The sequence below is a fragment of the Borostomias antarcticus genome, assembly GCF_949987555.1.
Source record: "Borostomias antarcticus genome assembly, chromosome: 8".
Taxonomy (NCBI): Eukaryota; Metazoa; Chordata; class Actinopteri; order Stomiiformes; family Stomiidae; genus Borostomias; species Borostomias antarcticus.
In genome coordinates this window covers 204,447-231,814 of record NC_140241.1, presented here as the reverse complement: position 1 = coordinate 231,814, position 27,368 = coordinate 204,447, and the positions used below count along the sequence as shown (strand labels likewise).

Here is a 27,368-nt window from a genome sequence, read left to right as displayed (position 1 = left end):
CATACACGTAATATACGTATACTCTACATCTATCATAAAAAGTCAAAGTCAAGTTTAATTATCACATGCTACATCTTACAAGTATGAAGTGAAATGTTTTTCCATCAGCTCCTAGATTGTGCACACTAAGCAATGTAAAGACATTAAAAATGATAAAATAGAGTAAAAGTACAATATATCAAAGATACATAAGAGAGAGAATAAGAGAGTAAAAGAGGGTTAGGGTTAGGGTTAATATGCAGCTGCTATTAAATTGAAATAAAACTCTTCTACCTGGTGTAATTAAAGGTTGCCATGACAACATTGTGACATGTGATGCCCGAGGGTCCAGGTGTTCTCTATTCACTGTCTGTTCAATCAGGTGGTCTCCTAGTTACTGTCTGTCCAATCAGGTGTGCTCTAGTCGTCGTCTGTCCAATCAGGTGTGCTCTAGTCATCGTCTGTCCAATCAGGTGTTCTCTATTCACTGTCTGTCCAATCAGGTGTTCTCTATTCACTGTCTGTCCAATCAGGTGTTCTCTATTCACTGTCTGTCCAATCAGGTGTTTTCTAGTCACCGTCTGTCCAGTGAACAATAGGGGAAAGTCTCCACTGTGTGTAAATCCACGTCTCCTGTGCATTAAGCACCGTCAACGTTCTATACTTCAAACTAGGAAGGGTGCTCAGAGCACAGGGCTCCGCCCAGTCATGCATTTTGTTGGTGTAATCGAGTTGAAATGGTTAAACTCACTTCTCAGTATAAATATAGCACACTTGCACCATTGAAGAGTGAGCTTTTTGGTGGTGTAACTGATTGTGGTGTTTATGAGAGGTGGTCATGTATGAACACAACTGAACATACTTGTGTAATTTTTCTAATCAGCCATTACTAGCCCAGTGTCCATGCCTCTGGGAGGGGTAGAAGGGCACTAGCCCAGTGTCCATGCCTCTGGGAGGGGTAGAAGGGCACTAGCCCAGTGTCCATGCCTCTGGGAGGGGTAGAAGGGCACTAGTCCTGTGTCCATGCCTCTGGGAGGGGTAGAAGGGCACTAGTCCTGTGTCCATGCCTCTGGGAGGGGTAGAAGGGCACTAGTCCTGTGTCCATGCCTCTGGGAGGGGTAGAAGGGCACTAGTCCTGTGTCCATGCCTCTGGGAGGGGTAGAAGGGCACTAGTCCTGTGTCCATGCCTCTGGGAGGGGTAGAAGGGCACTAGTCCTGTGTCCATGCCTCTGGGAGGGGTAGGTACACCCTGGTCAGGGAATGGAATGCCTGGGTGTTGTGTTTAGTTTGGTTTCCATGGCAGCCATGAGTCATAGCTTGTGTTATGAAGCATATAATTAGGGTGTGTGTCCACATAGTGTTCAGTAAGGATAACGTAAGGCCTCAGGGTTCCCAACGCAATGTCTGGCTGGCCGTACGTTATTACTCCGCTTATTACACAGCTAAATGATCATTTAGATCAAAATGTACATGAAGGTCATCATCATTCCGCATTTCTCTTCACACAAGCCTACAAAAGCCAACCGTTATGTTTAGAATGTTCAGGCACTTTCAGTCAACCTCCACCTGTCGCCCACAGACACATCATGTGACCCGGTGATTACTGCTCCAAGCAGGTGAATTATCAAGAAATAATTCACTGAATAATTCACTGGTAGAATTAGCGATTGTCCAATCAGAATCGAGTATTTCAGAGAGCCGTGTAATAACGAACTATAACTGAGCCTTTAGTATTGATAACTGGGCCTGTAGTATTAAGACATCCAACCATTGGAGGTCAGAGGCCATTGTCTTACATCACAGTAGACTAGGCCTGAGGGATTACCAAGTTGTGCTGTATTGCTCATGTATAGTAGCTCCTTCTAAATAAATTTGAATCTGAATCACTGTATAGTAGCTCTGTAACTGTATAGTAACTGTATAGTGAATTTATTTAGGGCAACAGCTCCTAGGAACAGCTCTGAGCTGTGAGGTGATTTTGGTGTAGTGGTCAAGCTCAGTATTACAAGTCATGTGATGCCATGGAGGCCAAAAATACTTTTCCCCACAGACATGCATGGGGCAGAAACAGACATGCATGGGGCAGAAACAGACATGCATGGGGCAGAAACAGACATGCATGGGGCAGAAACAGACATGCATGGGGCAGAAACAGACATGCATGGGGCAGAAACAGACATGCATGGGGCAGAAACAGACATGCTGGGGACAGCTGGGTATCACTCACTCAAAAACAACTAATTAATTATCAAGTTTTAAATCATTGGGTCAATTTCTCTTTAGAAGAGGGGCCAAGAAAAACACTACTGCTGCTATACTGTGTATTGGATTCGTAGAATGTTTTTGGACATTTTTGGGCAACTTTCATTTGAATGATTTGGCAGCCATCCTTGAATGTGTCATCCAGCTCTTTTAATACATCAATGGTGTGTGTGTGTGTGTGTGTGTGTGTGTGTGTGCGCGCGTGTGCGTGCGTGTAATAGTAGATCTGTCCCTGTGACTCATCAGGGTTATAATTGAGGGAGACTGCAGCTGTCTGTCTGTCTGTGCTGTACTCAGGATGCACATTGGAACTGTGATCTGATGCTGGTGTCTGTACTCAGTGTTATATATTGGGATATATTGGGTTTTACAGTCTGTTACTGCCCCCTGTTGGCGAGTGCCACACTGCAGGTTAAGAGAGATTTTTTCGGGTCACCTGTCACAGTGAGTTAATAACCGTGGCGACCGTCTCATTGCTCCAGTTCTCCTGTCTCATTAATGTTTTAGCTCTGAGTATCAGGGTTAGGGCTAACCCAACCCTAACCCTAGGGCTAACCCAACCCAACCCTAACCCTAACCCTAGGGCTAACCCAACCCAACCCTAACAATACTCAGGCAGGATACAATACTCAGGGTATTGGGCTGATGTCACCGATCCACATGGTAAATGGACTGCAGCTTTTCATTCAATCATAGGCAGTTCACGCAGCCTAGCTTTTCAGACCATTTGCTTAGATTTGCAAACGTTTGGTGCGAAAACAAACATTATGCTGAATTAAAAATAAAAGTTTGCAAAGAATGTTCGTGAGTTAAAGTGAAAGTCTCAAGTTAAGCGCTAGTTGGTTAGACGGTGTTGAGGATTTCCAAAAGCAAATGCGCCTATTTAGCAATATTTCAGATTTAAACCAAATGCTAATAGGGAACCGGATAACAGCTCTCTGTAAACTAGAGCCATTTCTCCCTCTCTTTACTCTGTCTGTCATAGTGAAACATGACACCGTTGCTCTACTGAATGAGCCCCTCTGTTGCAGGTGCTGAGTGACAGAGAGCAGAGCAGACAGGGGGTCTCATCCCAAACTATATTTTACAAACTAGTTATTTATATTTGATGAACGTGGGCGCTGATACGCAAGGGGGGAACTTTAGTTTGAGAAGTGGGGGGGACACAAGTAGGGATGGTGAATTTGGGCATAGCACGCTTGATTTCTGCCTGCGCAGAAACTATTTTTTCATCAGCCATACTGCTCTCAATGTCCTCATGTCATTGCACAAATGCACATTGGCAAAGTTATTCATCTAAATATTAATACATTTTAAAATGTCTCCATTGGGGTCTCCTATGAAATATGACATTCCTTCCTTTCCTCATCACCAAACCAAAATCACCTAACCCTTTATAAAGCACATTAAAGGAGTAGTAAAGGGAAAATGCATGTTTAGCCCTGTTTTTAGGTTACTTATGATCATATACAATGGTTCAGATCAAAACGTTGACAAAACTAGCGATTTTGAGAAAGTCTGATAATTGCTCTACCACCGTTTTGGTCATACAATGGATGTGGGTGGGCACCGTACAAATCTTTCAAAAACAGGTTAAACTCTCGATTTCAAAGACAAGAAGCTCACCGAGGGGGTAATTGGTGTCTACCTACCTGCAGCACAATGCTGCTTTTCCCTGCCTCTCTCCGTGTTTGAGCCTGTGGTGTGAAAAGTGGGGGTTAGTAAAGACAGACCTAGTAATGGCCTGGGTTAGTAATGGCCTGGGTTAATAATGGCCTGGGTTAGTAATGGCCTGGGTTAGAAATGAGTTTGAGCCTGTGCTGTGAGTCCAACATTACAGTGAGTGAACTACTATAACTGCAACAAGAGGGATTATGTGCTTTCCATACTTTACAGCACACACAGCCCACCTGCACACACAGCCTACCTGCACACACAGCCCACCTGCACACACAGCCCACCTGAACACACAGCCCACCTGAACACACAGCCCACCTGCACACACAGCCCACCTGCACACACAGCCCACCTGCACACACAGCCCACCTGCACACACAGCCTACCTGCACACACAGCCCACCTGCACACACAGCCCACCTGCACACACAGCCCACCTGCACACACAGCCTACCTGCACACACAGCCCACCTGCACACACAGCCCACCTGCACACACAGCCTACCTGCACACACAGCCTACCTGCACACACAGCCTACCTGCACACACAGCCCACCTGCACACACAGCCACACACAGCCTACCTGCACACACAGCCTACCTGCACACACAGCCTACCTGCACACACAGCCCACCTGCACACACAGCCTACCTGCACACACAGCCCACCTGCACACACAGCCTACCTGCACACACAGCCCACCTGCACACACAGCCTACCTGCACACACAGCCTACCTGCACACACAGCCTACCTGCACACACAGCCACACACAGCCTACCTGCACACACAGCCTACCTGCACACACAGCCTACCTGCACACACAGCCTACCTGCACACACAGCCACACACAGCCTACCTGCACACACAGCCTACCTGCACACACAGCCACACACAGCCTACCTGCACACACAGCCTACCTGCACACACAGCCTACCTGCACACACAGCCTACCTGCACACACAGCCACACACAGCCTACCTGCACACACAGCCTACCTGCACACACAGCCACACACAGCCTACCTGCACACACAGCCGACCTGCACACACAGCCTACCTGCACACACAGCCTACCTGCACACACAGCCTACCTGCACACACAGCCTACCTGCACACACAGCCTACCTGCACACACAGCCTACCTGCACACACAGCCACACACAGCCTACCTGCACACACAGCCTACCTGCACACACAGCCTACCTGCACACACAGCCTACCTGCACACACAGCCTACCTGCACACACAGCCTACCTGCACACACAGCCTACCTGCACACACAGCCTACCTGCACACACAGCCACACACAGCCTACCTGCACACACAGCCTACCTGCACACACAGCCACACACAGCCTACCTGCACACATAGCCTACCTGCACACATAGCCTACCTGCACACACAGCCACACACAGCCTACCTGCACACACAGCCTACCTGCACACACAGCCACACACAGCCTACTTGCACACACAGCCACACACAGCCTACCTGCACACATAGCCTACCTGCACACACAGCCTACCTGCAACGCAGTGTGCTGCTCCCTTCCTCATCCTGTGTGTCCCTGTCCACTGCTGGCTCAACCTCCTTATCTCTGATATGAAAGCTGTTGACATGAACAAGGAAACGTTATAGAACAGTGCTGAGCAGACGCAGCTAACATGAACAAGGTTATAGTGCTGATTAATGTATTCATATAGGCAATGTTGCTGCCACTGCTGATAACTAACCACATTAGTTAGCTAGCTACAATAGCCTCTACTTCTTAACTAGCTAGCTAGCCTAGCTAATGTTACAGAAGTGGAACAAACTATCATCGTCGAAAAAAACAGTAGAAATACAAGTAACCCTAAGGACCAGCTTTGATTGATTGATTGATTGATTCACCCACCCACCTTCCATCAATATGTATAAGTCCCATAGGCTGACAGAGGGCGTGGGAGGGGAGTGTTTGTTCAGCTCCATGACAGCTCTAGGAAAGAAGCTGTTTCTCAGCCTGGAGGTGCGGGCTTTGAAGGCCCTATAACGCCTCCCGGATGGGAGCAGGGGGAAGAGGTGGTGGGAGGGAGGGGTGTGCTTTGTCCTTTAGGAGGCTGCCTGCTCGGCGTAGGCAGCGGGTCCTGTAGCACTGTTCAAATTACCCTAACCCTAACCCTAACCCTAACCCTGCTACACAAGAGCATGGGAAGCTTAGGAAACACAATATTGACCTTTGGAGTACACTGCCAATTTCTATGGTCGGTTGTATCAACACCATAAAGATGGCCGCGCTCCCGAGATGGTTGTGTGTTTTTCAGTGCACCTCTATGTTTATTCCTCCTTTCTATTTGAAGAGGTTGAACTCTATCATATCATTTTTATACGGAGCAACAAAAAGGCCAGAGTTCAGTGAAGGAAATCATGATTTCTGATTCTGTACGTTTGCCCACTGACAAAGAAATGATCAGTCTACAGTATCATTTTAATGGTAGGTTCAGTGAGAGACAGAATAACAAAAAAATCCAGAAAAACACATTTAAAAAAAGTTGGAAAGCACTGTGTACAGGCCCGTCTGAAGTTTGCCAATGAACATCTGAATGATTCAGAGGACTGGGTGAAAGTGTTGTGGTCAGATGAGACGCAAATCGAGTTCTTTGGCATCAACTCAACTCGCCGTGTTAAGAGGAGGAGGAACGCTGACTATGACCCCAAGAACACCATCCCTACAGTCAAACATGGAGGGGAAAACATTATGCAGGACAACTAACCCTAACCCTTAACCTAACCCTAACCCTAACCCTAACCCTAACCCTGTCCAGTCTCCAGACCTTCATCCCATAGAACATCTGTGGAGGAGCTGAAGCTACGAGTTGCCAAACGTCAGCCTCGAGAGGATCTGCAAAGAGGAGTGGGACATAATCCCTCCTGAGATGTGTTCAAACCTGAGGCCAGCCCTTATTCTAGTACAGTGGAGGTCAGAGGCCAGCCCTTATTCTAGTACAGTGGAGGTCAGAGGCCAGCCCTTATTCTAGTACAGTGGAGGTCAGAGGCCAGCCCTTATTCTAGTACAGTGGAGGTCAGAGGCCAGCCCTTATTCTAGTACAGTGGAGGTCAGAGGCCAGCCCTTATTCTAGTACAGTGGAGGTCAGAGGCCAGCCCTTATTCTAGTACAGTGGAGGTCAGAGGCCGGCCTTTATTCTAGTACAGTGGAGGTCAGAAGCCAGCCCTTATTCTAGTGCAGTGGAAGCGGAGGCCAGCCCTTATTCTAGTACAGTGGAGGTCAGAGGCCAGCCTTTATTCTAGTACAGTGGAGGTCAGAGGCCAGCCCTTATTCTAGTGCAGTGGAAGCGGAGGCCAGCCTTTATTCTAGTGCAGTGGAGGTCAGAGGCCAGCCTTTATTCTAGTGCAGTGGAAGCAGAGGCCAGCCTTTATTCTAGTGCAGTGGAGGTCAGAGGCCAGCCTTTATTCTAGTGCAGTGGAAGCAGAGGCCAGCCTTTATTCTAGTGCAGTGGAACCATAACCCTTTATTCTAGTGCAGTGGAACCATAACCCTTTATTCTAGTGCAGTGGAGGTCAGAGGCCAGCCTTTATTCTAGTGCAGTGGAGGTCAGAGGCCAGCCTTTATTCTAGTGCAGTGGAAGCAGAGGCCAGCCTTTATTCTAGTGCAGTGGAAGCGGAGGCCGGCCCTGTATGTCAGCAGTGGCTAAGGGATCTGGAGAATGTGCTTCACCTGGTTATTCATTTACTAACAGAGAGGATATCTTCCTGAAAACATGGCCGCCCCTCTTAGATAAGCGCACGGCTCCTCGTGTCGAGGCTCACGCCCGGAGAGGCTCCTCATGCACCGGAATACCAGATATGAAGATCAAGAGGTCTACTGTACTTTTAGAAGACTGACAATGTTGATACTGTAGTATCCCATTTGCTGGTCACTTAATACGTTTGGCTAATTTTATCCCCAATTTTTTCTATTTTATTTTATTTGTATTCATTCATTGTAATCTATTGTTCTAAGTGAGGGCGGTGGGGAACTGTTAGATTAGTCACATAAATATCATTATATAACTGTCAGATCTGGGTGAAACATTAGCTCAATACATGTTTGTGGTTCATTTGATTTAGCTCCGTTTGCCATTTTGGGGCTGTTCTTGTTTCACTGTGGTTTCATTGAAGTCTGATAGCCCATTTTGCTGTGGTTTGTAAGAGTTTGTGTTGGGGTCCGTTGCATAATGACATGCCACATGCCTTGTGTGCTGTTGTGAGAACCAGACTTTGCAATCAATTAACTTTGACTACCTGGGTTAGAGTCCAACCTCTCTGGGATGTTGACGTGCAGTCCTCCCCATGACAGCTCAGAACAGTCTTCTAGGATCCTGGAACGTACTGGACTATATTTATACTATCAACTCTCTGAGTTCCAGACCTGCAAAAAATCTGCAAAAACCCTGATAGACGTAATAATTAACGAGGCCAAGGACTGATTTGATGTGAGTGTTACAGTTTAATCTAACACTAATATTAGCTTGAACTGGAGAGAAAAGGTGCAGTAGTTGTCTGATTCATTGTTAGCTGTATGTGCTTTGTGGTGGACTACAATGTCAAACTTTAACACAGAGTAGATTCAGTGAAAGTTATCAGTAATCATTTACATGTTATAGTTCTGTCAACATGTGGTCTTGAAGAGTAAATATTGCAGTATAGGACATTATACAAATATTTGACAGCCCTGGGTTAGTAATGACCTGGGTTAGTAATGGCCTGGGTTAGTAATGGCCTGGGTTAGTAATGGCCTAGGTTAGTAAGGGCAGACCTGGGTTAGTAATGACCTGGGTTAATAATGACCTGGGTTAGTAATGACCTGGGTTAATAATGACCTGGGTTAGTAAGGGCAGACCTGGGTTAGCAATGACCTGGGTTAATAATGACCTGGGTTAGTAATGACCTGGGTTAATAATGACCTGGGTTAGTAATGGCCTGGGTTAGTAAGGGCAGACCTGGGTTAGTTATGGCAGACCTGGGTTAGTAATGGCCTGGGTTAGTAATGACCTGGGTTAGTAATGACCTGGGTTAGTAATGACCTGGGTTAGTAATAGCCTGGGTTAGTAATGGCCTGGGCTAGTAATGGCCTGGGTTAGTAATGGCCTGGGTTAATAATGGCCTGGGTTAGTAATGGCCTGGGTTAGTAATGGCCTGGGTTAATAATGGCAGACCTGGGTTAATAATGGCCTGGGTTAGTAATGACCTGGGTTAGTAATGGCCTGGGTTAGTAATGGCCTGGGTTAATAATGGCAGACCTGGGTTAATAATGGCCTGGGTTAGTAATGGCCTGGGCTAGTAATGGCCTGGGTTAGTAATGGCCTGGGTTAGTAATGGCCTGGGCTAGTAATGGCCTGGGTTAGTAATGGCCTGGGTTAGTAATGGCCTGGGTTAGTAATGACCTGGGTTAGTAGTAGTTGAATATATTGCACTTCTGGGGCCATGTACTGTAATTGATTGTATTGTTCCAGAGAAGCTCAACTAAAGATTTCAACTGTATTTAGTTCAGGTCTGTGTACTGATGAAACATGTGATTGGCATGGGAGCATTCTCTGTAGGTCTGTAGTTACTGTCCTGTAGGTGGGTAGTACTGTCCTGTAGGTGGGTAGTTACTGTCCTGTAGGTGGGCAGTACTGTCCTGTAGGTGGGCAGTACTGTCCTGTAGGTGAGTAGTACTGTCCTGTAGGTGGGTAGTACTGTCCTGTAGGTGGGTAGTACTGTCCTGTAGGTGGGCAGTACTGTCCTGTAGGTGGGTAGTACTGTCCTGTAGGTGGGTAGTACTGTCCTGTAGGTGGGTAGTTACTGTCCTGTAGGTGGGTAGTACTGTCCTGTAGGTGGGCAGTACTGTCCTGTAGGTGAGTAGTACTGTCCTGTAGGTGGGTAGTACTGTCCTGTAGGTGGGTAGTACTGTCCTGTAGGTGGGCAGTACTGTCCTGTAGGTGGGTAGTACTGTCCTGTAGGTGGGTAGTACTGTCCTGTAGGTGGGTAGTTACTGTCCTGTAGGTGGGTAGTACTGTCCTGTAGGTGGGCAGTACTGTCCTGTAGGTGTGTAGTCCTGTCCTGTAGGTACTGTAGTTACTGTCCTGTAGGTGGGTAGTACTGTCCTGTAGGTGGGTAGTACTGTCCTATAGGTGGGTAGTACTGTCCTGTAGGTGGGTAGTACTTTTGAGTACAAAGGTAAATACTGATTTACAGGAGATATAAAATATCCAAGACTGTAACTAAAAGTAAACAAGTGCTCAGTGAACCGATCGTCCCCCACCCATGATGCATTTCACCATCAGTCCCCCACCCATGATGCATTTCACCATCAGTCCCCCACCCATGATGCATTTCACCATCAGTCCCCCACCCATGATGCATTTCACCATCAGTCCCCCACCCATGATGCATGTCACCATCAGTCCCCCACCCATGATGCATGTCACCATCAGGCACCGTTGAATAAACTGGTCTTCTCATCGATCTAGTGGTCAGTAAAATTTACCAAATGTCAAGACGTGGACAGTTTGGTTTTGAGCAGTTTGGAGTCAATTGGTGCAAATGATCAGCAGAGGGGTAGGGATCCTCTTTGGGTCGCTCTATGAAAGCATCAGTGGAGAGACTTTTATAGTGTTTGTGGCAAATGATTCTGAGCTGTATGATGCATCCCTGCCCTAACCCTAACCCCAACCCACTTACACATTTTAAAAATGCAACCTGGGGTGTCCCTGGTAGGTGGGTAGAAGATGCTGTATAACATATATCAATCAATCAATCAATCAAAGCTTTATTTATATAGCGCATTTCATACCCAGAGGCAACACAATGCGCTTAACAGAGAACAAGGGAGGTGGGCAGACGTCCCACCCCTACATATTCCAGAGGGAAGCAAAAAAACAGTAATCACCCGGGGGCCAGATAAGTGAGCTGTAAAAATTCTTCCCTGACCCCTCTCAACAAGGCGATGGAGCAAGCTCCTGGAGTATGTTTGTCCACCGGCTAAGAACATTTATAAAGCAATAAATAACATTAAATTACATTTTCAGAGTAAGAGAGGCTAATAACATCATAGGAGAGACATGGCAAACACTGGTGTATGTCTGTGTGTGCGTGAATGTGCCTGGGCCCAGATAGAGGCAGGGTCAGGGGTAGGATCGGGGTAGGAAAAGGATACGGACCCGGGTTAGGGTGAGGGGAAGGGGATCTGAGCCCAGGACTGGTGTATGTCTGTGTGTGTGTGAGTGTGCCTGGGTCCAGGTAGAGGCAGGGGTCAGGGGTAGGGTGGGGGTAGGAAGAGGATACGGACCCGGGTTAGGGTGAGGGGAAGGGGGTACTGGGCCCAGGCCTAAAGCCGGAAGTAGACTGGTGTATGTCTGTGTGTACGTGTGTGTGTGTTAACTAATTTGCTACGACATCTGCAGCAGACACAGGGGTATCTATCGGACTCAGGGTGGTCTGCTGGTGACAGTGGGGCATCCACTGGACCTGGTTAGAAGATAGGAGGGAGAGAGAGAGGCACTAGGGAGAGGGGAGGCAGAACAGGGTTAGTAGCACACAGAGCCATATATAGAGCAATACATTACGTCAAACTACATTTTCAGAGCAAGAAAGGCTAAGAGCATCATGGGAGAGGTGTGGCAAACACTGATGTGTGTCTGTGTGTGTGTGCGTGCCTGGGCCCAGATAGAGGCAGGGGTTGGGGTAGGGTGGGGGTAGGAAAAGGATACGGACCCGGGTTAGGGTGTAAGTAAGTAAGTAAGTAAGCTTTATTTATATAGCACTCTTCACAGCACGGATGCACAGAGTGCTTTACAGTAATAAATTAAAATGACAATACAACACGAGACAAGATTAAAACGACACAGAACAGATAAAACAACAACATTGCGAGCAGCAAGGCGTTATAGATGGCCGAAGGCCTGCCTGAACATGTGTGTCTTAAGAAGTTTTTTGAACATGAGTTCAGTGGATGGCTCTCTCAGGGCCTGGGGAAGAGCGTTCCAGAGTCTTGGCGCCACCGCCTCAAATGCTCTGTCACCCTGAGTTTTTAGTCTGGTCCGGGGCACCGCCAGGAGACCCTGGTCGGATGACCTCAGAGACCGACTCAGAGAGTGAGGGTGTAAAAGTTCTGTGATGTAGGCCGGGGTCCGTCCGTGGAGAGCTCGGTGGGTGAACACCAGGACTTTGAACTCGATCCGGAGGTGAACTGGGAGCCAGTGCAGGGAGGCCAGGATGGGGGTGATGTGGCATGTCTTCTTTGACCTGGTGAGTAGTCTTGCAGCAGCGTTTTGGACTAGCTGAAGTTGTCCCACAGAGGATTTGTTGAGGCAGGTAAACAGTGAATTACAGTAGTCAAGTCGTGATGAAATAAATGCATGGACAGACATTTCTAATTCAGCATGTGATACAATGGACCGGAGTTTGGCAATATTTCTGAGGTGGAAAAAACAGGAACGCGTTAGGGATTTGACATGTTTGTCCAAGTGCATAGACTGATCAAAGAAGACACCCAGGTTTCTAACAGAGGGCCTAACATTTCCCTTGAGGGACCCCATGTGGTTTACCACTGTAGCGGCAGTCTTATCATTTGCAACGATCAGCACTTCAGTCTTGGAGGCGTTCAATTGCAGGAAATTATCCGCCATCCATTTGTCAATGGCCGACAGACAGTCATGAAGGATGCTGAGTCCCTCGACTTTACCGGGTTTAAAAGAGAACTGGAGTTGGATGTCGTCAGCATATAGATGATATTTGACACCCTTGAATGTGCTGATGAGAAGGCCGAGGGGGAGCATGTATAGGGCAAACAGAGTTGGTGCCAGCACGGATCCCTGTGGCACACCACACGACAAGGGATGGGGGTCCGATTTAAAGGGACCAACAGCCACAGAGAAACTTCTCTCTCTGAGGTAGGAGGCAAACCAACTAAGAGCACTCCCTGTGATGCCCACCCACTCCCTGAGCCTATCCAGCAGGATGCCGTGGTCCACCGTGTCGAACGCTGCGCTGAGGTCTAGCAGGACCAGGACGGAGCATTCGCCGGCGTCAGACGACATCATGATGTCATTGGAGACCCTGAGGAGGGCAGTTTCCGTGGAATGTTTCTTGCGGAACCCGGATTGAAATTTGTCTGAGATGTTATGGTTGGTTAGATAGGTGGTGAGTTGGTTTGCCACCACTTTCTCCAGCACCTTCGAGACAAAGGACAGCTTAGAGATGGGCCTGTAGTTGCTTGGCAGGGAGGGGTCCAGATTGGGCTTATTGAGCAGAGGCTGAACAACCGCCTGCTTAAAAAGGGCTGGAACCGTACCTGAGGCTAGGGACCTATTTATGATGGTGAGAAGACTGGGGCCCACAGAGGTCATAACTTCCTTCAGCATCGACGTTGGTAAAATGTCTAGGGGGCTTGAGGAAGGTTTCATGGAGCACACCAAGCCTGTTAGGTCCTTTAGGGAGATACTAGAGAAGCTGCTCAGAGCTGAATCCCTGACTTGACAGAGAGGGATGGAGGAGGGGGAGGAGGGAGGGGCGATGTTAGCCCTCACATCAGCAACTTTGTTTATAAAAAACTGGAGAAAAAGATTGCAATCTTCATTAGAAAGGATAGGTGCAGATGGGAGAGGGGGGCTAACAATACTATTTATAGTACTAAACAACACTCTAGGGTTGTGCTTGGTGGAGGATATAAGTTTGGCAAAATATGCAGCTCTAGTAGTCTTAACCAGTTCGTTAAAATCGACTAAAAGCTCTTTGAGATAGAGACGATGCACTTGGAGGTTGGTAGCTTTCCACAGCCTCTCTGTTTTGCGGCAGAGGGGGAGGGGATCTGAGCCCAGGACTGGTGTATGTCTGTGTGTGTGTGAGCGTGAGTGTGAGTGTGAGTGTGCCTGGGTCCAGGTAGAGGCAGGGGTCAGGGGTCAGGTGGGATAGGAACAGGATACGGATATCATGTTGCTCGTGTACCAGTAGCATGTTTACAGTAACGCACAACCTCAGAGATATGAACATCAGAGATCAAACCGAACAGGTGTCAAAACTGGAAGTAGTTTTACTTTAACATACTGCGGAACGTGAATTATGAATGACTATAAAACATTTTGGGTAACATTATGAGATGATGCATTACAAGGGGGGGATACATGTGTAGCCTGATCACACGGTATGTGAGAATGGTAAATGGACTGCACTTTTATAGTGCTTTTATCCAAAGTGCTTTACAATGGCCTCTCATTCACCCATTTGCACACCCTTTCACACACTAATGGTGGCAGCTGCCATGTAACTTGCTAGCCTGCTCATTGGGAGCAATTTGGGGTTCAGTGTCTTGCCCAAGGACACTTTGACATGTGCACAGGAGGAGCCGGGATCTGAACCACCGACCCTGCGGTCATCGGATGACCCGCTCTACCTCCGGAGCCCCAGCTATTGAGCTGGCTGTTATGGCCCATAGCATGTGATGAGATCAGGCTGGTTATGAGATGTGAATAGCTGATGGAGTCATTTAGCTGCAGTAACGTTAACTCAAAACGCCACAGAAACTTCCCTCTGGAGCAAAGTGCAAAGTTTGACTACAGACTGCTAATGTAGCAAAGCCCTATAATGTATTCAAAGTTCCTGTTGCAGCCAGTCACCCGACCAGCCTTGCAGGTAGAAAATAATCTATAGACGCTTAATAGGGTGGAGGTATAGCGGCTGGCTGGAAGGTTCAATCCTAGCTGCTGGCAAACATTCCCCTGCCCACTGCTGAGCTGCATGTGGTTTTGTGTTGTGTGTTTTTGTGTTGCGTATCCTGGTCACTGCTCACAATGAATGAAGTGTATCTATTATAGAATCTTCTCTTCTCTGTCTCTCTGTCCTTCCCCAGGAGGAGGATGAAGTTCCGGGCCCCGCCCCCCCCCCCTGGCTCCAGAGCCCGCCCCTCGCAGCATCTTCCGTAACGCCGTACCAGACGGAGGAGGCCAGCGCACCTTGGAGGCGGGAGAGGATGTCCTGAGAGCGAGTCTGGACATCCACCTCACTCTGCCCCACGGCTACCACACCACCAGTACTGTGGACGGCCGGTGAGACGCAGCACACACATGCATGGACACATACAGTAGAAGGCTGTAATCTGTACTTCTATACTGATGACATTGTGATATATGCTACTGCCCCCACTGCGGAATAGGCTATTTCTAAGATGCATGCTGCATTCGCTGGCTTCCAGAAGTCGGTTACAGTAGTGTTGAATGGTGATAAGACCAAATATGTTATTTTACAAATTGTGTAGGAGTGGACCTATTGACATGGGTTTAGTTTCTCTAAATGGTTCACATTGAACGCTATGTTGGCGATTATGAATTAGTTTTGACAGCATTTTTCTGTGCAATTCAGGAGGCTCATCTCGCTACGCAGCACCGAGACACATTCATTCACAGAAAGAGCTCAAATCCATCAGAAGAGTGACATCTCATACTCCGATAACATCTCAAACTCCGATAACATCTCATACTCCGATAACATCTCATACTCAGATAGTATCTCATACTCAGATAACATCTCATACTCAGATAACATCTCATACTCAGATAGCCATCCCAGAATGTTATCATGTAGTCAGAATAATGCATCTATCAAATAACCTGTTATGCCATATTTCAATTTGTTTATGTATTTTGCCTTAATTTCTTTTGGTTCTTTCTTCTATATCTTGATGTCTTATTTACCTAAAGACAAGAGTTCAGCATTTGCTGATGTGAGGAAAATATGCTAAATTGGTTTGTTTGAAAAAATGTGTGAACTGTCATTAAAACCAAATCCTAAAAGCATCTTTTTACAAACCAATTAGTGGTCCATTTGAACCTTGTGCTGTCTGTCTGCACATCCCCCAGTGTAATGACCACTCTTCCTATTGGAGAGATTGGGATGGGTAACCCTATCCCCTCTGACCGCAGCGCTCCCAGCCAACACATTTCCTCCCGTCCTACGATCTGACTTTCCCTCCCTCGCTCCACGCGCCTCTCTCTCCTCTCAGCAAGGCGCTGATGGACCTGCTGGTGGAGCTGTGCAGTCAGTACCACCTGAACCCGGCCCAGCACACCCTGGAGCTGCTGTCGGCCGAGGGCCAGCCGCTGGCCTTCAAGCCCAACGCCCTGCTGGGCTCTCTGGACGTGGCGCGCGTCCTCATCAGGGAGAAGGTGTGGGAGGAGAAGGTGGTGCGCAGGCCGCCGCCCCGAGTGCCAGAGGTGAGCGAGTGGCCGTGCGCTCTGCGTTCGTGTTGGTGGTGGTGGTGGTGGTAGTGTTGGTGGTGGTGTTGGTGGTGTTGGTGGTGGTGTTGGTGGTAGTGTTGGTGGTGGTGTTGGTGGTGGTGTTGGTGGTGGTGTTTGCTGTCAGGTCAGACATGGTTGGGATGGTTATGAAGCGCCTGTTTTGAAGGTGGTTTGAAGTGTGAATACGGCATGTAGCAGTGTGTCAGCGCTCAGCAGGGCTAGTAGTAGTAGAGTGTTGTCTGTGATGAAAAAAGCTTTGGTAGATCTTGGCTTAGTCTTTTACTGAAGTATTTTTTGAGTGCTCTGCATGGGTTTGTTACTATGATACTACAGTGAACAGCATTTAACTGTGTAATGGTTTTCTCTAACCTTTTGACCTTGAATGCTCCCAGCGAGACAGGCCAGTCAAACCCCTCAGGGCTCATGCTAAGGTAGGCAGGCGTCTCGGGGGGACGGGTGCAGTGTCTTCTCTGTCTCCAGCGTCTCCATACTGCCTGTCCTTATTCTCCTGTCTGTGTGAATCTTTCATGAGTGCCTTACCTTTAGTTACCATGCATTATTTCTGCTCTCTCAGACCTCGCTGGTCTGCTCCTCCCTCTGAGCAGCGCTGCGGCCTCAGTCTGCTGACTGTGTGGATTCATTCAAAGAACATAGGAGCTGCTATATACATGGTGTTATGATTCAGTTGGGCCTCTAGTGGGGACTGGGCCTCTCTAATGGGGACTGGGCCTCTCTAGTGGGGACAGGGCATCTCTAGTGGGACTGGGCCTCTAGTGGGGACTGGGCCTCTAGTGGGACTGGGCCTCTAGTGGGGACTGGGCCTCTCTAGTGGGGACAGGGCATCTCTAGTGGGGACTGGGCGCCTCTAGTGGGACTGGGCCTCTAGTGGGGACTGGGCCTCTAGTGGGGACTGGGCCTCTAGTGGGACTGGGCCTCTAGTGGGGACTGGGCCTCTAGTGGGACTGGGCCTCTAGTGGGGACTGGGCCTCTCTAATGGGGACTGGGCCTCTCTAGTGGGGACAGGGCATCTCTAGTGGGGACTGGGCCTCTCTAGTGGGACTGGGCCTCTAGTGGGGACTGGGCCTCTAGTGGGACTGGGCCTCTAGTGGGGACTGGGCCTCTAGTGGGGACTGGGCCTCTAGTGGGACTGGGCCTCTCTAGTGGGACTGGGCCTCTAGTGGGGACTGGGCCTCTAGTGGGACTGGGCCTCTAGTGGGACTGGGCCTCTAGTGGGACTGAGCCTCTAGTGGGGACTGGGCCTCTAGTGGGACTGGGCCTCTAGTGGGGACTGGGCCTCTAGTGGGGACTGGGCCTCTAGTGGGGACTGGGCCTCTAGTGGGGACTGGGCCTCTAGTGGGACTGGGCCTCTAGTGGGACTGAGCCTCTAGTGGGACTGGGCCTCTAGTGGGGACTGGGCCTCTAGTGGGACTGGGCCTCTCTAGTGGGGACTGGGCCTCTAGTGGGACTGAGCCTCTAGTGGGACTGGGCCGCTCTAGTGGGGACTGGGCCTCTAGTGGGACTGGGCCTCTAGTGGGACTGAGCCTCTAGTGGGACTGGGCCTCTCTAGTGGGGACTGGGCCTCTAGTGGGACTGGGCCTCTAGTGGGGACTGGGCCTCTAGTGGGGACTGGGCCTCTAGTGGGACTGGGCCTCTAGTGGGACTGGGCCTCTCTAGTGGGGACTGGGCCTCTAGTGGGACTGGGCCTCTAGTGGGACTGGGCCTCTCTAGTGGGGACTGGGCCTCTAGTGGGACTGGGCCCTAGTGGGACTGGGCCTCTAGTGGGGACTGGGCCTCTAGTGGGACTGGGCCTCTAGTGGGACTGGGCCTCTAGTGGGACTGGGCCTCTAGTGGGACTGAGCCTCTAGTGGGACTGGGCCTCTAGTGGGACTGGGCCCTAGTGGGACTGGGCCTCTCTAGTGGGACTGGGCCTCTAGTGGGGACTGGGCCTCTAGTGGGACTGGGCCTCTAGTGGGACTGGGCCTCTAGTGGGACTGGGCCTCTAGTGGGACTGGGCCTCTAGTGGGACTGAGCCTCTAGTGGGGACTGGGCCTCTAGTGGGACTGGGCCTCTAGTGGGACTGGGCCTCTAGTGGGACTGGGCCCTAGTGGGACTGGGCCTCTCTAGTGGGACTGGGCCTCTAGTGGGGACTGGGCCTCTAGTGGGACTGGGCCTCTAGTGGGGGCTGTCCAGGGATGCGGGGCAGGTTTGCTGTGCTGCTGCTCCCTCTGTGGCCCCGGGGCCCTGCTGGCTCCTGAAGGTTTATTAGCAGGTTACACACAAGCACACACAGACCCTCTGTGGGCCCAGGGCCATCCAGTACGCTGAAAACGTGACTTTTTATGACTCATGTAGGCTTGTTCCCCATCCTTGTATCCCATCCACACTGGTCCCATTCCCTCCACCTTGTATTCCTACATGTACGGTTCTTTACCACAGAGAGGAACGCCAGTCCTGGCCCTTTTCACAACTTCAGTTCAGTTACTTCAGCCACATCTATGTTTAAGGAACTGTTCCATTGAACTCTGCAGCCTAAACTAAATGACATGACCATCAGTATGAGACTGGTACATGTGGAATATGAGGACGGGTAATGACATGTTCTCTTCTTCTCTGAAAGAAAACGGTGCGCTTGGTGGTGAACTACCACCAGGGCCAGAAGGCGGTGCTGCGTGTCAACCCGGCCGTGCCCCTGCGCACCCTGCTCCTCGCCATCTGTGACAAATGTGAGTTTGACCCCGCCCACCTGCTCCTGCTGCAGGACGGCGTCAGCCAACGCCAGCTGACCCTGGACCAGTCTCTGAATGAGCTGGGCGTCCGCGAGCTCTACGCACTGGACCAGAGCCTGGGTAAAACACACACACACACACACACACACACACACACACACACACACACACACAGGACCAGAGCCTGACACACACACACAGGACCAGAGCCTGGGTAAAACACTCACACACACACACTCACACACACACACACACACACACACACACACACACACACACACACACACACAGGACCAGAGCCTGACACACACACACAGGACCAGAGCCTGGGTAAAACACTCACACACACACACACACACACACACACACACACACACACACACACACACTGGACCAGAGCCTGGGTAAAACACACACACACACACACACACACACACACACACAGGACCAGAGCCTGGGTAAAACACACACACACAGGACCAGAGCCTGGGTAAAACACACACACACACACACACTGGACCAGAGCCTGGGTAAAACACACACACACACACACACAAACACTGGACCAGAGCCTGGGTAAAACACACACACACACACGCACACACACTGGACCAGAGCCTGGGTAAAACACACACACACACACACACATGACTAGGGCCCCATGTGAATACTGTTTCATGACTAGGGCCCCATGTGAATACCGTTTCATGACTAGGGCCCCATGTGAATACTGTTTCATGACTAGGGCCCCATGTGAATACTGTTTCATGACTCGGGCCCCATGTGAATACTGTTTCATGACTAGGGCCCCATGTGAATACTGTTTCATGACTAGGGCCCCATGTGAATACTGTTTCATGACTAGGGCCCCATGTGAATACTGTTTAATGACTAGTGCCCCATGTGAATACTGTTTCATGACTAGGGCCCCATGTGAATACTGTTTCATGACTAGGGCCCCATGTGAATACTGTTTAATGACTAGTGCCCCATGTGAATACTGTTTCATGACTAGGGCCCCATGTGAATACTGTTTAATGACTAGGGCCCCATGTGAATACTGTTTAATGACTAGGGCCCCATGTGAATACTGTTTCATGACTAGGGCCCCATGTGAATACTGTTTCATCGTGTACACCTCACTTCTCTTGAAGAAGCAGGTACAGTAGGAAGAACTGGTAGAGGTATATATTTGAGAAAAGCCAGGTTCTAGCGCCCTCTACTGGTGGGACAGCTGAGGATAGTGTGTGATAGAGGACGAGCTCCCAATATAGATGTATGTATTGGTGAAAGAGTTTAAAAGCTTACAGGACATACATGGTAATGGACCAGTATGTAGACTTGTACTATATGTAGGTTTATATAATCTGGGTTCAGTGTCACACCAGTGCATGTTGTCACTATTCTGAGGAATGCCATTGTCTGACAACATTAACACAAGGTTCGTTAAATAATATGTGTTTGTATATTTGATACAAAACAGGCCTCAGTTTAGTCCAAGTCCATCAGTGTCTGGGACACCATCACCCCATGAACAGTGGGGATTCTACCTGAGTGGGTGATGAGATGTGCTGAGTGTCTCTGCCTGTTAGATCACCTCCACTCCAACTCTGACCACCAGTCTGCCTGTTAGATCACCTCCACTCCAACTCTGACCACCAGTCTGCCTGTTAGATCACCTCCACTCCAACTCTGACCACCAGTCTGCCTGTTAGATCACCTCCACTCCAACTCTGACCACCAGTCTGCCTGTTAGATCACCTCCACTCCAACTCTGACCACCAGTCTGCCTGTTAGATCACCTCCGATCCAACTCTGACCACCAGTCTGCCTGTTAGATCACCTCCACTCCAACTCTGACCACCAGTCTGCCTGTTAGATCACCTCCAACTCTGACCACCAGTCTGCCTGTTAGATCACCTCCACTCCAACTCTGACCACCAGTCTGCCTGTTAGATCACCTCCACTCCAACTCTGACCACCAGTCTGCCTGTTAGATCACCTCCACTCCAACTTTACCAGTCTGCCTGGTAGATCACCTCCACTCCAACTCTGACCACCAGTCTGCCTCTGTTAGATCACCTCCACTCCAACTCTGACCACCAGTCTGCCTGTTAGATCACCTCCACTCCAACTCTGACCACCAGTCTGTCTCTGTTAGATCACCTCCACTCCAGAACTCAGACCACGAGTGTCTCGGAGAAGAAAGGCCTGCTGGGACTTTTCAGTTTCAACAGGAGGAAATCCAAGGTAAGACACCCCTTGACCAAGTCAGATTTGTTCTGTGTTTTAATCTGTGGCCAGGAAACTGGACCTTTATCAACATGGCCAACCCTATGCCCTACACTATGCAGACCAGGAGTCCACCTTTTCTTCTTCGTCACCTTTCTTCACACTAAACCACATGGTGAAACTAGTTAGTTAGTTAGTTTCAGATCCGCTCCAGAATTCAATGGGTTCGTAGTTCGTACACTCAACTGAGTTTCATGAAAGTCAGTCTGGTAGCGTAAACCTGCTCTTAAAAAAGGATTAGAGGTGAATGGTCAACCGTGTTTGGGTTTGGGTTAGGGTTAGGGTTAGGCTCTTGGACCCGCCCTGATATTCGGATCTGCTCCAAAATGTATGGGTTGTAAGTTGGCCCGGCTGCACCCACCCACTGACTCATGAAAAGTGGTCTGGTAGTTTTTGCGTAATCCTGCTAACAAACAAATCAAAACAAGAAACGGCTCCTGGACAGAATGTTAAATGGTAGCGTTGCTATGCAACAGTGGTCCACACATGGGAGTAGGCTGCCAGGCCAGATGGACGAGCTGTGGGTCTGTGAGCTTCACCCACACATCTGTGGTTGTGTTTCAGGGCCTCTCCACAGTGTCCTTAGTCCCTTGTGTGGAGGCGCGTCCAAGCACGCTGGGCCAGTCCCAGTCTGTCATGAACATCTCCAGAATGTCCCCTAAGACAGAGCCCAAGAAGAGGAGGGCCCCACCCCCCCCAGCCCCGGGACAGCATCTCACCATGGACTCTTACCAGGTGAGAGTGTGGCCATACTGTCAGATTCAAACTATAGGCTGCCATAAAATACTACAACTTTATTGTGTAAAACAATGTTTTATGTGATGAGTTTGCATCACACTATTTTACATGAGGTAAGCTGCATCAGTGGAAAGGCTGTCATGTTTCTGACCGAAGCCCATTCATATAGATTTGATTCAGTCCTAACCTGGTGGGGTAAGTGTTAGGGTTAGGGTTAGGGTTAGGGTTAGGGTTAGGGTTACCCTAACCCTCAACCCTAACCCTAACCCTAACCCTCTGTCTCTGTCTCTCTCGACCCCCACTGCCCACCAGTTGGACCCTGGATCCCCGAGCTCAGAGAGCCAGCAGAGGAAGAGGAAGGCTCCAGCTCCTCCCCCCACCCCGGCCTCCATCACCCCAGCCCCAGACACCCCTGCCCCCCCCACCCTGGTCCCCAGCCCTCCAGCCTCCCCTGCCACCCCCACCCCGGCCCCCAGCTCTCCAGCCTCTAGCAGCACAGCGGCCAGCCTGCTTGCCCAGGACTCCAGCTCCGTTCTCAGCCACAGCACCAGCGACGACTCGGAGGCCGACGGGTCCATGCGTAGCACCAGCAGCTGCAGCAGCGTGGCTGTGGCAGAGGGCGTGGCTGAGGGCGTGGCCGGAAGCGTGGCCGCAGCCACCACTACCGCTAGCTGTACGAGCAGCAGCATGGCTGACCAGACTAGCCCCGCTCCCAGCTCGCGGTCCGAAGAGGCACCGTCAACTCTCAACCTGAAAGTGGAGGAGGTGGAGAACAACAGACACAGCGCCATAGGTAAGGGCCCTAACCCTAACCCTAACCCATAGGTAAGGGCCCTAACCCTAACCCTAACCCATAGGTAAGGGCCCTAACCCTAACCCTAACCCATAGGTAAGGGCCCTAACCCTAACCCTAACCCATAGGTAAGGGCCCTAACCCTAACCCTGCCATAGGTAAGGACCAGCGGCTTACCCTAACCCTAACAACAGACACAGCGCCATAGGTAACCCTCCTAACCCTAACCATAACCCTAACCCTAATCCCATCTTTAAACATTAAGATGTTGATATTGCTACTATAGAATATACAGATGTCATGGAATACATGTTGTATGAGGACCAACCACCAGGAGGCGTCGTTGAGCACACCTGGCAAACTGCTGTAACAGTGTCTCTGTCTGCCTCTCTCTTTATTTGGACCCCAGGAAGACTAGTCTGTTGTCTTGTGCGTAGGCTAAAGGGGATCCATAATAAACAATAAACAAAACAATCTGCCAACCTATCCCATAATAACAGGGAGAGACATGTATTGCATTGTTCATTATCCTGACCTGAACACTTGAACACTTGCAGTGATCTAAATCTAAAATGTGTTTAACTGTTTTTAGGATCAAAGACATGTTCTTGCTCCTTATAGGCCTAACTCTACTATTAACCTATGAACTTATTCATTTACTAACTCTACTATTAACCTATGAACTTATTCATTTCCTAAGTCTACTATTAACCTATGAACTTATTCATTTCCTAAGTCTACTATTAACCTATGAACTTATTCATTTCCTAACTGCAGTGAAATGTGATCACAACAGGTTCTATAATCGGTTGGTTGTCACAGTGGCCAATTTTCATTGCTCCTTTAAAGGGACATTATTTTGTCCTTATCAAATTCTATAATGAACTGATTTTACCTATTTATTCAATTTTCTTAATTCTGTGTCTGTGCATGGAATATGTTGTCTTGTTATGATGACGGCCTGCCTGCTACATCCATCTTTCTCTAGGTGCAGAGAAGCCAGTGCCACTAAAACCTTTACGGAGCTCAGCCCTGGAGTCCCTCCACCCCGGCCTCCCCCCAGCCCCACCCCACCCCGGCCTCCCCCCAGCCCCACCCCACCCCGGCCTCCCCCCACCCCCATCCCACCCCGGCCTCCCCCCAGCCCCACCCCACCCCGGCCTCCCCCCAGCCCCATCCCACCCCGGCCTCCCCCCAGCCCCACCCCACCCCGGCCTCCCCCCAGCCCCATCCCACCCCGGCCTCCCCCCACCTCCATCCCACCCCGGCCTCCCCCCAGCCCCATCCTTGCCCCTCCCTCCCTCAGACTCCTCACCACAGACCCCGCTGGAGGAGGAGGTGCTGCCCCAGTGTAGGTCCCAGACAGACCTTAACTACCCTTCCTACTGAGCTATACCCCTCTGGTCACCTTCCTGTCTTCCTCCTGTGTGTGTGTGTGTGTGTGTGTGTGTGTGTGTGTGTGTGTGTGTGTGTAACAGGAAAACCCCCATCTTACTAGTGATGTGGTCGTTGTTTGACAGTATGTGTTGGCTATTATACCATTATGAGAGATAAAGCTGTGCTGAGTCAGCAGGAGCTGAAAAGAAGACGTAGACATTAGCGGGTTCAGTATGCGCTCGCTACGCTCACATATCTAGAATAACAGTAACAAAAAACAATAATGCTAATACTAATAAACTGTATTTGTATAGCACGTCATACAGAAATGCAGCAAGAATGCTTTACAAGAAGGAAATTGCAGTGTTTAAGACGTTTAAAAAGTAAGATATTAAAATAAAAATAAATCAAGTAAGAGAAACATTTTAAATTAAGAGCCTCGAAGAAAAAGATGGAAAATAAAGACCACTAAAACCCACGCCTAATCCAAAATTAATCCCTGAATAGTTTTTCTATTCCCCGAATAGTGTTACAGTATGTCGATTCGTGCAGTACCATTGTTAACCTTATTCCACAAGTGTTTTAACTTCCTGAAGGCCAACTTTCATGAGCGGTCGTATAGTACTTTTTCCCTATTTCCCAAATAGGATATTTTATTTCTAATTCCCAAATATTATATTTTATGTATATTCGATATATGGATATTTGATTTAATACTCCCCAAATATGATATTATAAAACACAATTTTTTCCAGATTTTCTGATGTTTAATTTAACCAGCTGGCTTCCCTGAAATCTACTGTAGGTATTGTGTTCCACAGCTTTGGGGCATAATTGACAAAGGCTGCACTGCTGACTTCTTCCGACTGTTGCTGGGAACTTCTAGTAAACCAGCAGTGGATGATCCCAGGGTTCTAGAAGCACGTAGTTGACAAGGGAGTTAGCAATGTAGCTTGGTCCTGACCAGGGAGTTAGCAATGTAGCTTGGTCCTGACCAGGGAGTTAGCAATGTAGCTTGGTCCTGACCAGGGAGTTAGCAATGTAGCTTGGTCCTGACCAGGGAGTTAGCAATGTAGCTTGGTCCTGACCAGGGAGTTAGCAATGTAGCTTGGTCCTGACCAGGGAGTTAGCAATGTAGCTTGGTCCTGACCAGGGAGTTAGCAATGTAGCTTGGTCCTGACCAGGGAGTTAGCAATGTAGCTTGGTCCTGACCAGGGAGTTAGCAATGTAGCTTGGTCCTGACCAGGGAGTTAGTCATGTAGCTTGGTCCTGACCAGGGAGTTATTTAGCTTGGTCCTGACCAGGGAGTTATTTAGCTTGGTCCTGACCAGGGAGTTATTTAGCTTGGTCCTGACCAGGGAGTTAGCAATGTAGCTTGGTCCTGACCAGGGAGTTAGCAATGTAGCTTGGTCCTCACCCATTAAGGGTTTTGTATATAAGGAGGAGTATATGAGTGTTTTTCTCAGGAGGCCAGTGAAGAGCGCATTACAATAACTGAGTCGGCTTGAAATAAAGGCATGAATCAGTTTTTCAGGATCTTTTTGATTTATAAATGGTCATAGTTTATCTACGTTTATCTGGTTTATAAATGGTCATAGTTTATCTAAGTTTATCTGGTTTATAAATGGTCAGAGTTTATCTACGTTTATCTGGTTTATAAATGGTCTCATAGTTTATCTAAGTTTATCTGGTTTATAAATGGTCATAGTTTATCTAAGTTTCTAAAGTGTAAAAAGAAGGTTTTTGTTCCCTCGTTAATATGGGACTTTAAGCCTAGATCTGATTCTATGATAGCACCGACACTTTTCCCCAGCTTGTTGAACAGCATTTCTCTTTTCGGTTTAGCAAAAGCAATAGCATTTCTCTTTCCATTTGTTACGTTGTGATATGCTCACTTGGTTCTCAGCTGTTACAGCCTTGGTGTGTTTTCTGCTCTTCTTCCACCTGCTGTTGTGGACCTGTCTCTGTCTCCCCTCCACCCCACCTTCACAGTGTCCTGATGTGGACCTGTCTCTGTTCTTCCCTTCACAGTGTCCTGATGTGGACCTGTCTCTGTTCTTCCCTTCACAGTGTCCTGATGTGGACCTGTCTCTGTTCTTCCCTTCACAGTGTCCTGATGTGGACCTGTCTCTGTTCTTCCCTTCACAGTGTCCTGTTGTGGACCTGTCCGTCTCCACTCCAGCTGGCTGTGAAGAGACTCTCTCTCAGTCCTGGCTTTGCTGCCCTCCACCGTCCTGCTGTCCTCCTCTCCTCCTGGCTTTGCTGCCCTCCACCACCCTGCTGTCCTCTCCTCCTCCTGGCTCTACACCTCCACCACCCTGCTGTCCTCTCCTCCTCCTGGCTCTACACCTCCACCACCCTGCTGTCCTCCTCTCCTCCTCCTGGCTCTACACCTCCACCACCCTGCTGTCCTCTCCTCCTCCTGGCTCTACACCTCCACCACCCTGCTGTCCTCCTCTCCTCCTCCTGGCTCTACACCTCCACCTCCCTGCTGTCCTCCTCTCCTCCTGGCTCTACACCTCCACCTCCCTGCTGTCCTCTCCTCCTCCTGGCTCTACACCTCCACCTCCCTGCTGTCCTCCTCTCCTCCTGGCTCTACACCTCCACCACCCTGCTGTCCTCTCCTCCTCCTGGCTCTACACCTCCACCACCCTGCTGTCCTCTCCTCCTCCTGGCTCTACACCTCCACCACCCTGCTGTCCTCTCCTCCTCCTGGCTCTACACCTCCACCACCCTGCTGTCCTCCTCTCCTCCTCCTGGCTCTACACCTCCACCACCCTGCTGTCCTCTCCTCCTCCTGGCTCTACACCTCCACCACCCTGCTGTCCTCTCCTCCTCCTGGCTCTACACCTCCACCTCCACCACCCTGCTGTCCTCCTCTCCTCCTCCTGGCTCTACACCTCCACCACCCTGCTGTCCTCCTCTCCTCCTGGCTCTACACCTCCACCACCCTGCTGTCCTCTCCTCCTCCTGTCTCTACACCTCCACCACCCTGCTGTCCTCTCCTCCTCCTGGCTCTACACCTCCTGCTTCTTCCTCTGGACCTGTTCTGTTCTTTGTATTGTGTTTAAAATGGCACATGGACCTCACTGCGCTTTCAAACTACATTATAAATCCCTCTAGGTCATCCTTACAGTACATGTTTCTGGACATGTTAGTAGATAGTGTAGGCTGGTTTGTATGGACATGTTAGTAGATACTGTAGGCTGGTTTGTATGGACATGTTAGTAGATATTGTAGGCTGGTTCGTAGGGCAGCTTGATATAGCTGGGAGG

The 27,368-nt window shown here is 49.5% G+C and overlaps 1 protein-coding gene across 1 annotated transcript in view; it reads left to right on the top strand.

Annotated features, from left to right (window-relative positions):
- The window catches only part of cobl (cordon-bleu WH2 repeat protein), a 62,016-nt gene that overhangs the window by 17,947 nt on the left and 16,701 nt on the right, over positions 1-27,368 (top strand). Inside the window, 7 exon segments of the mRNA XM_084442681.1 lie at positions 14,784-14,808; positions 14,810-14,979; positions 15,933-16,143; positions 18,785-19,013; positions 21,055-21,143; positions 21,750-21,920; positions 22,236-22,716. Coding sequence (XP_084298807.1) covers positions 14,784-14,808; positions 14,810-14,979; positions 15,933-16,143; positions 18,785-19,013; positions 21,055-21,143; positions 21,750-21,920; positions 22,236-22,716 — 1,376 coding nt within the window.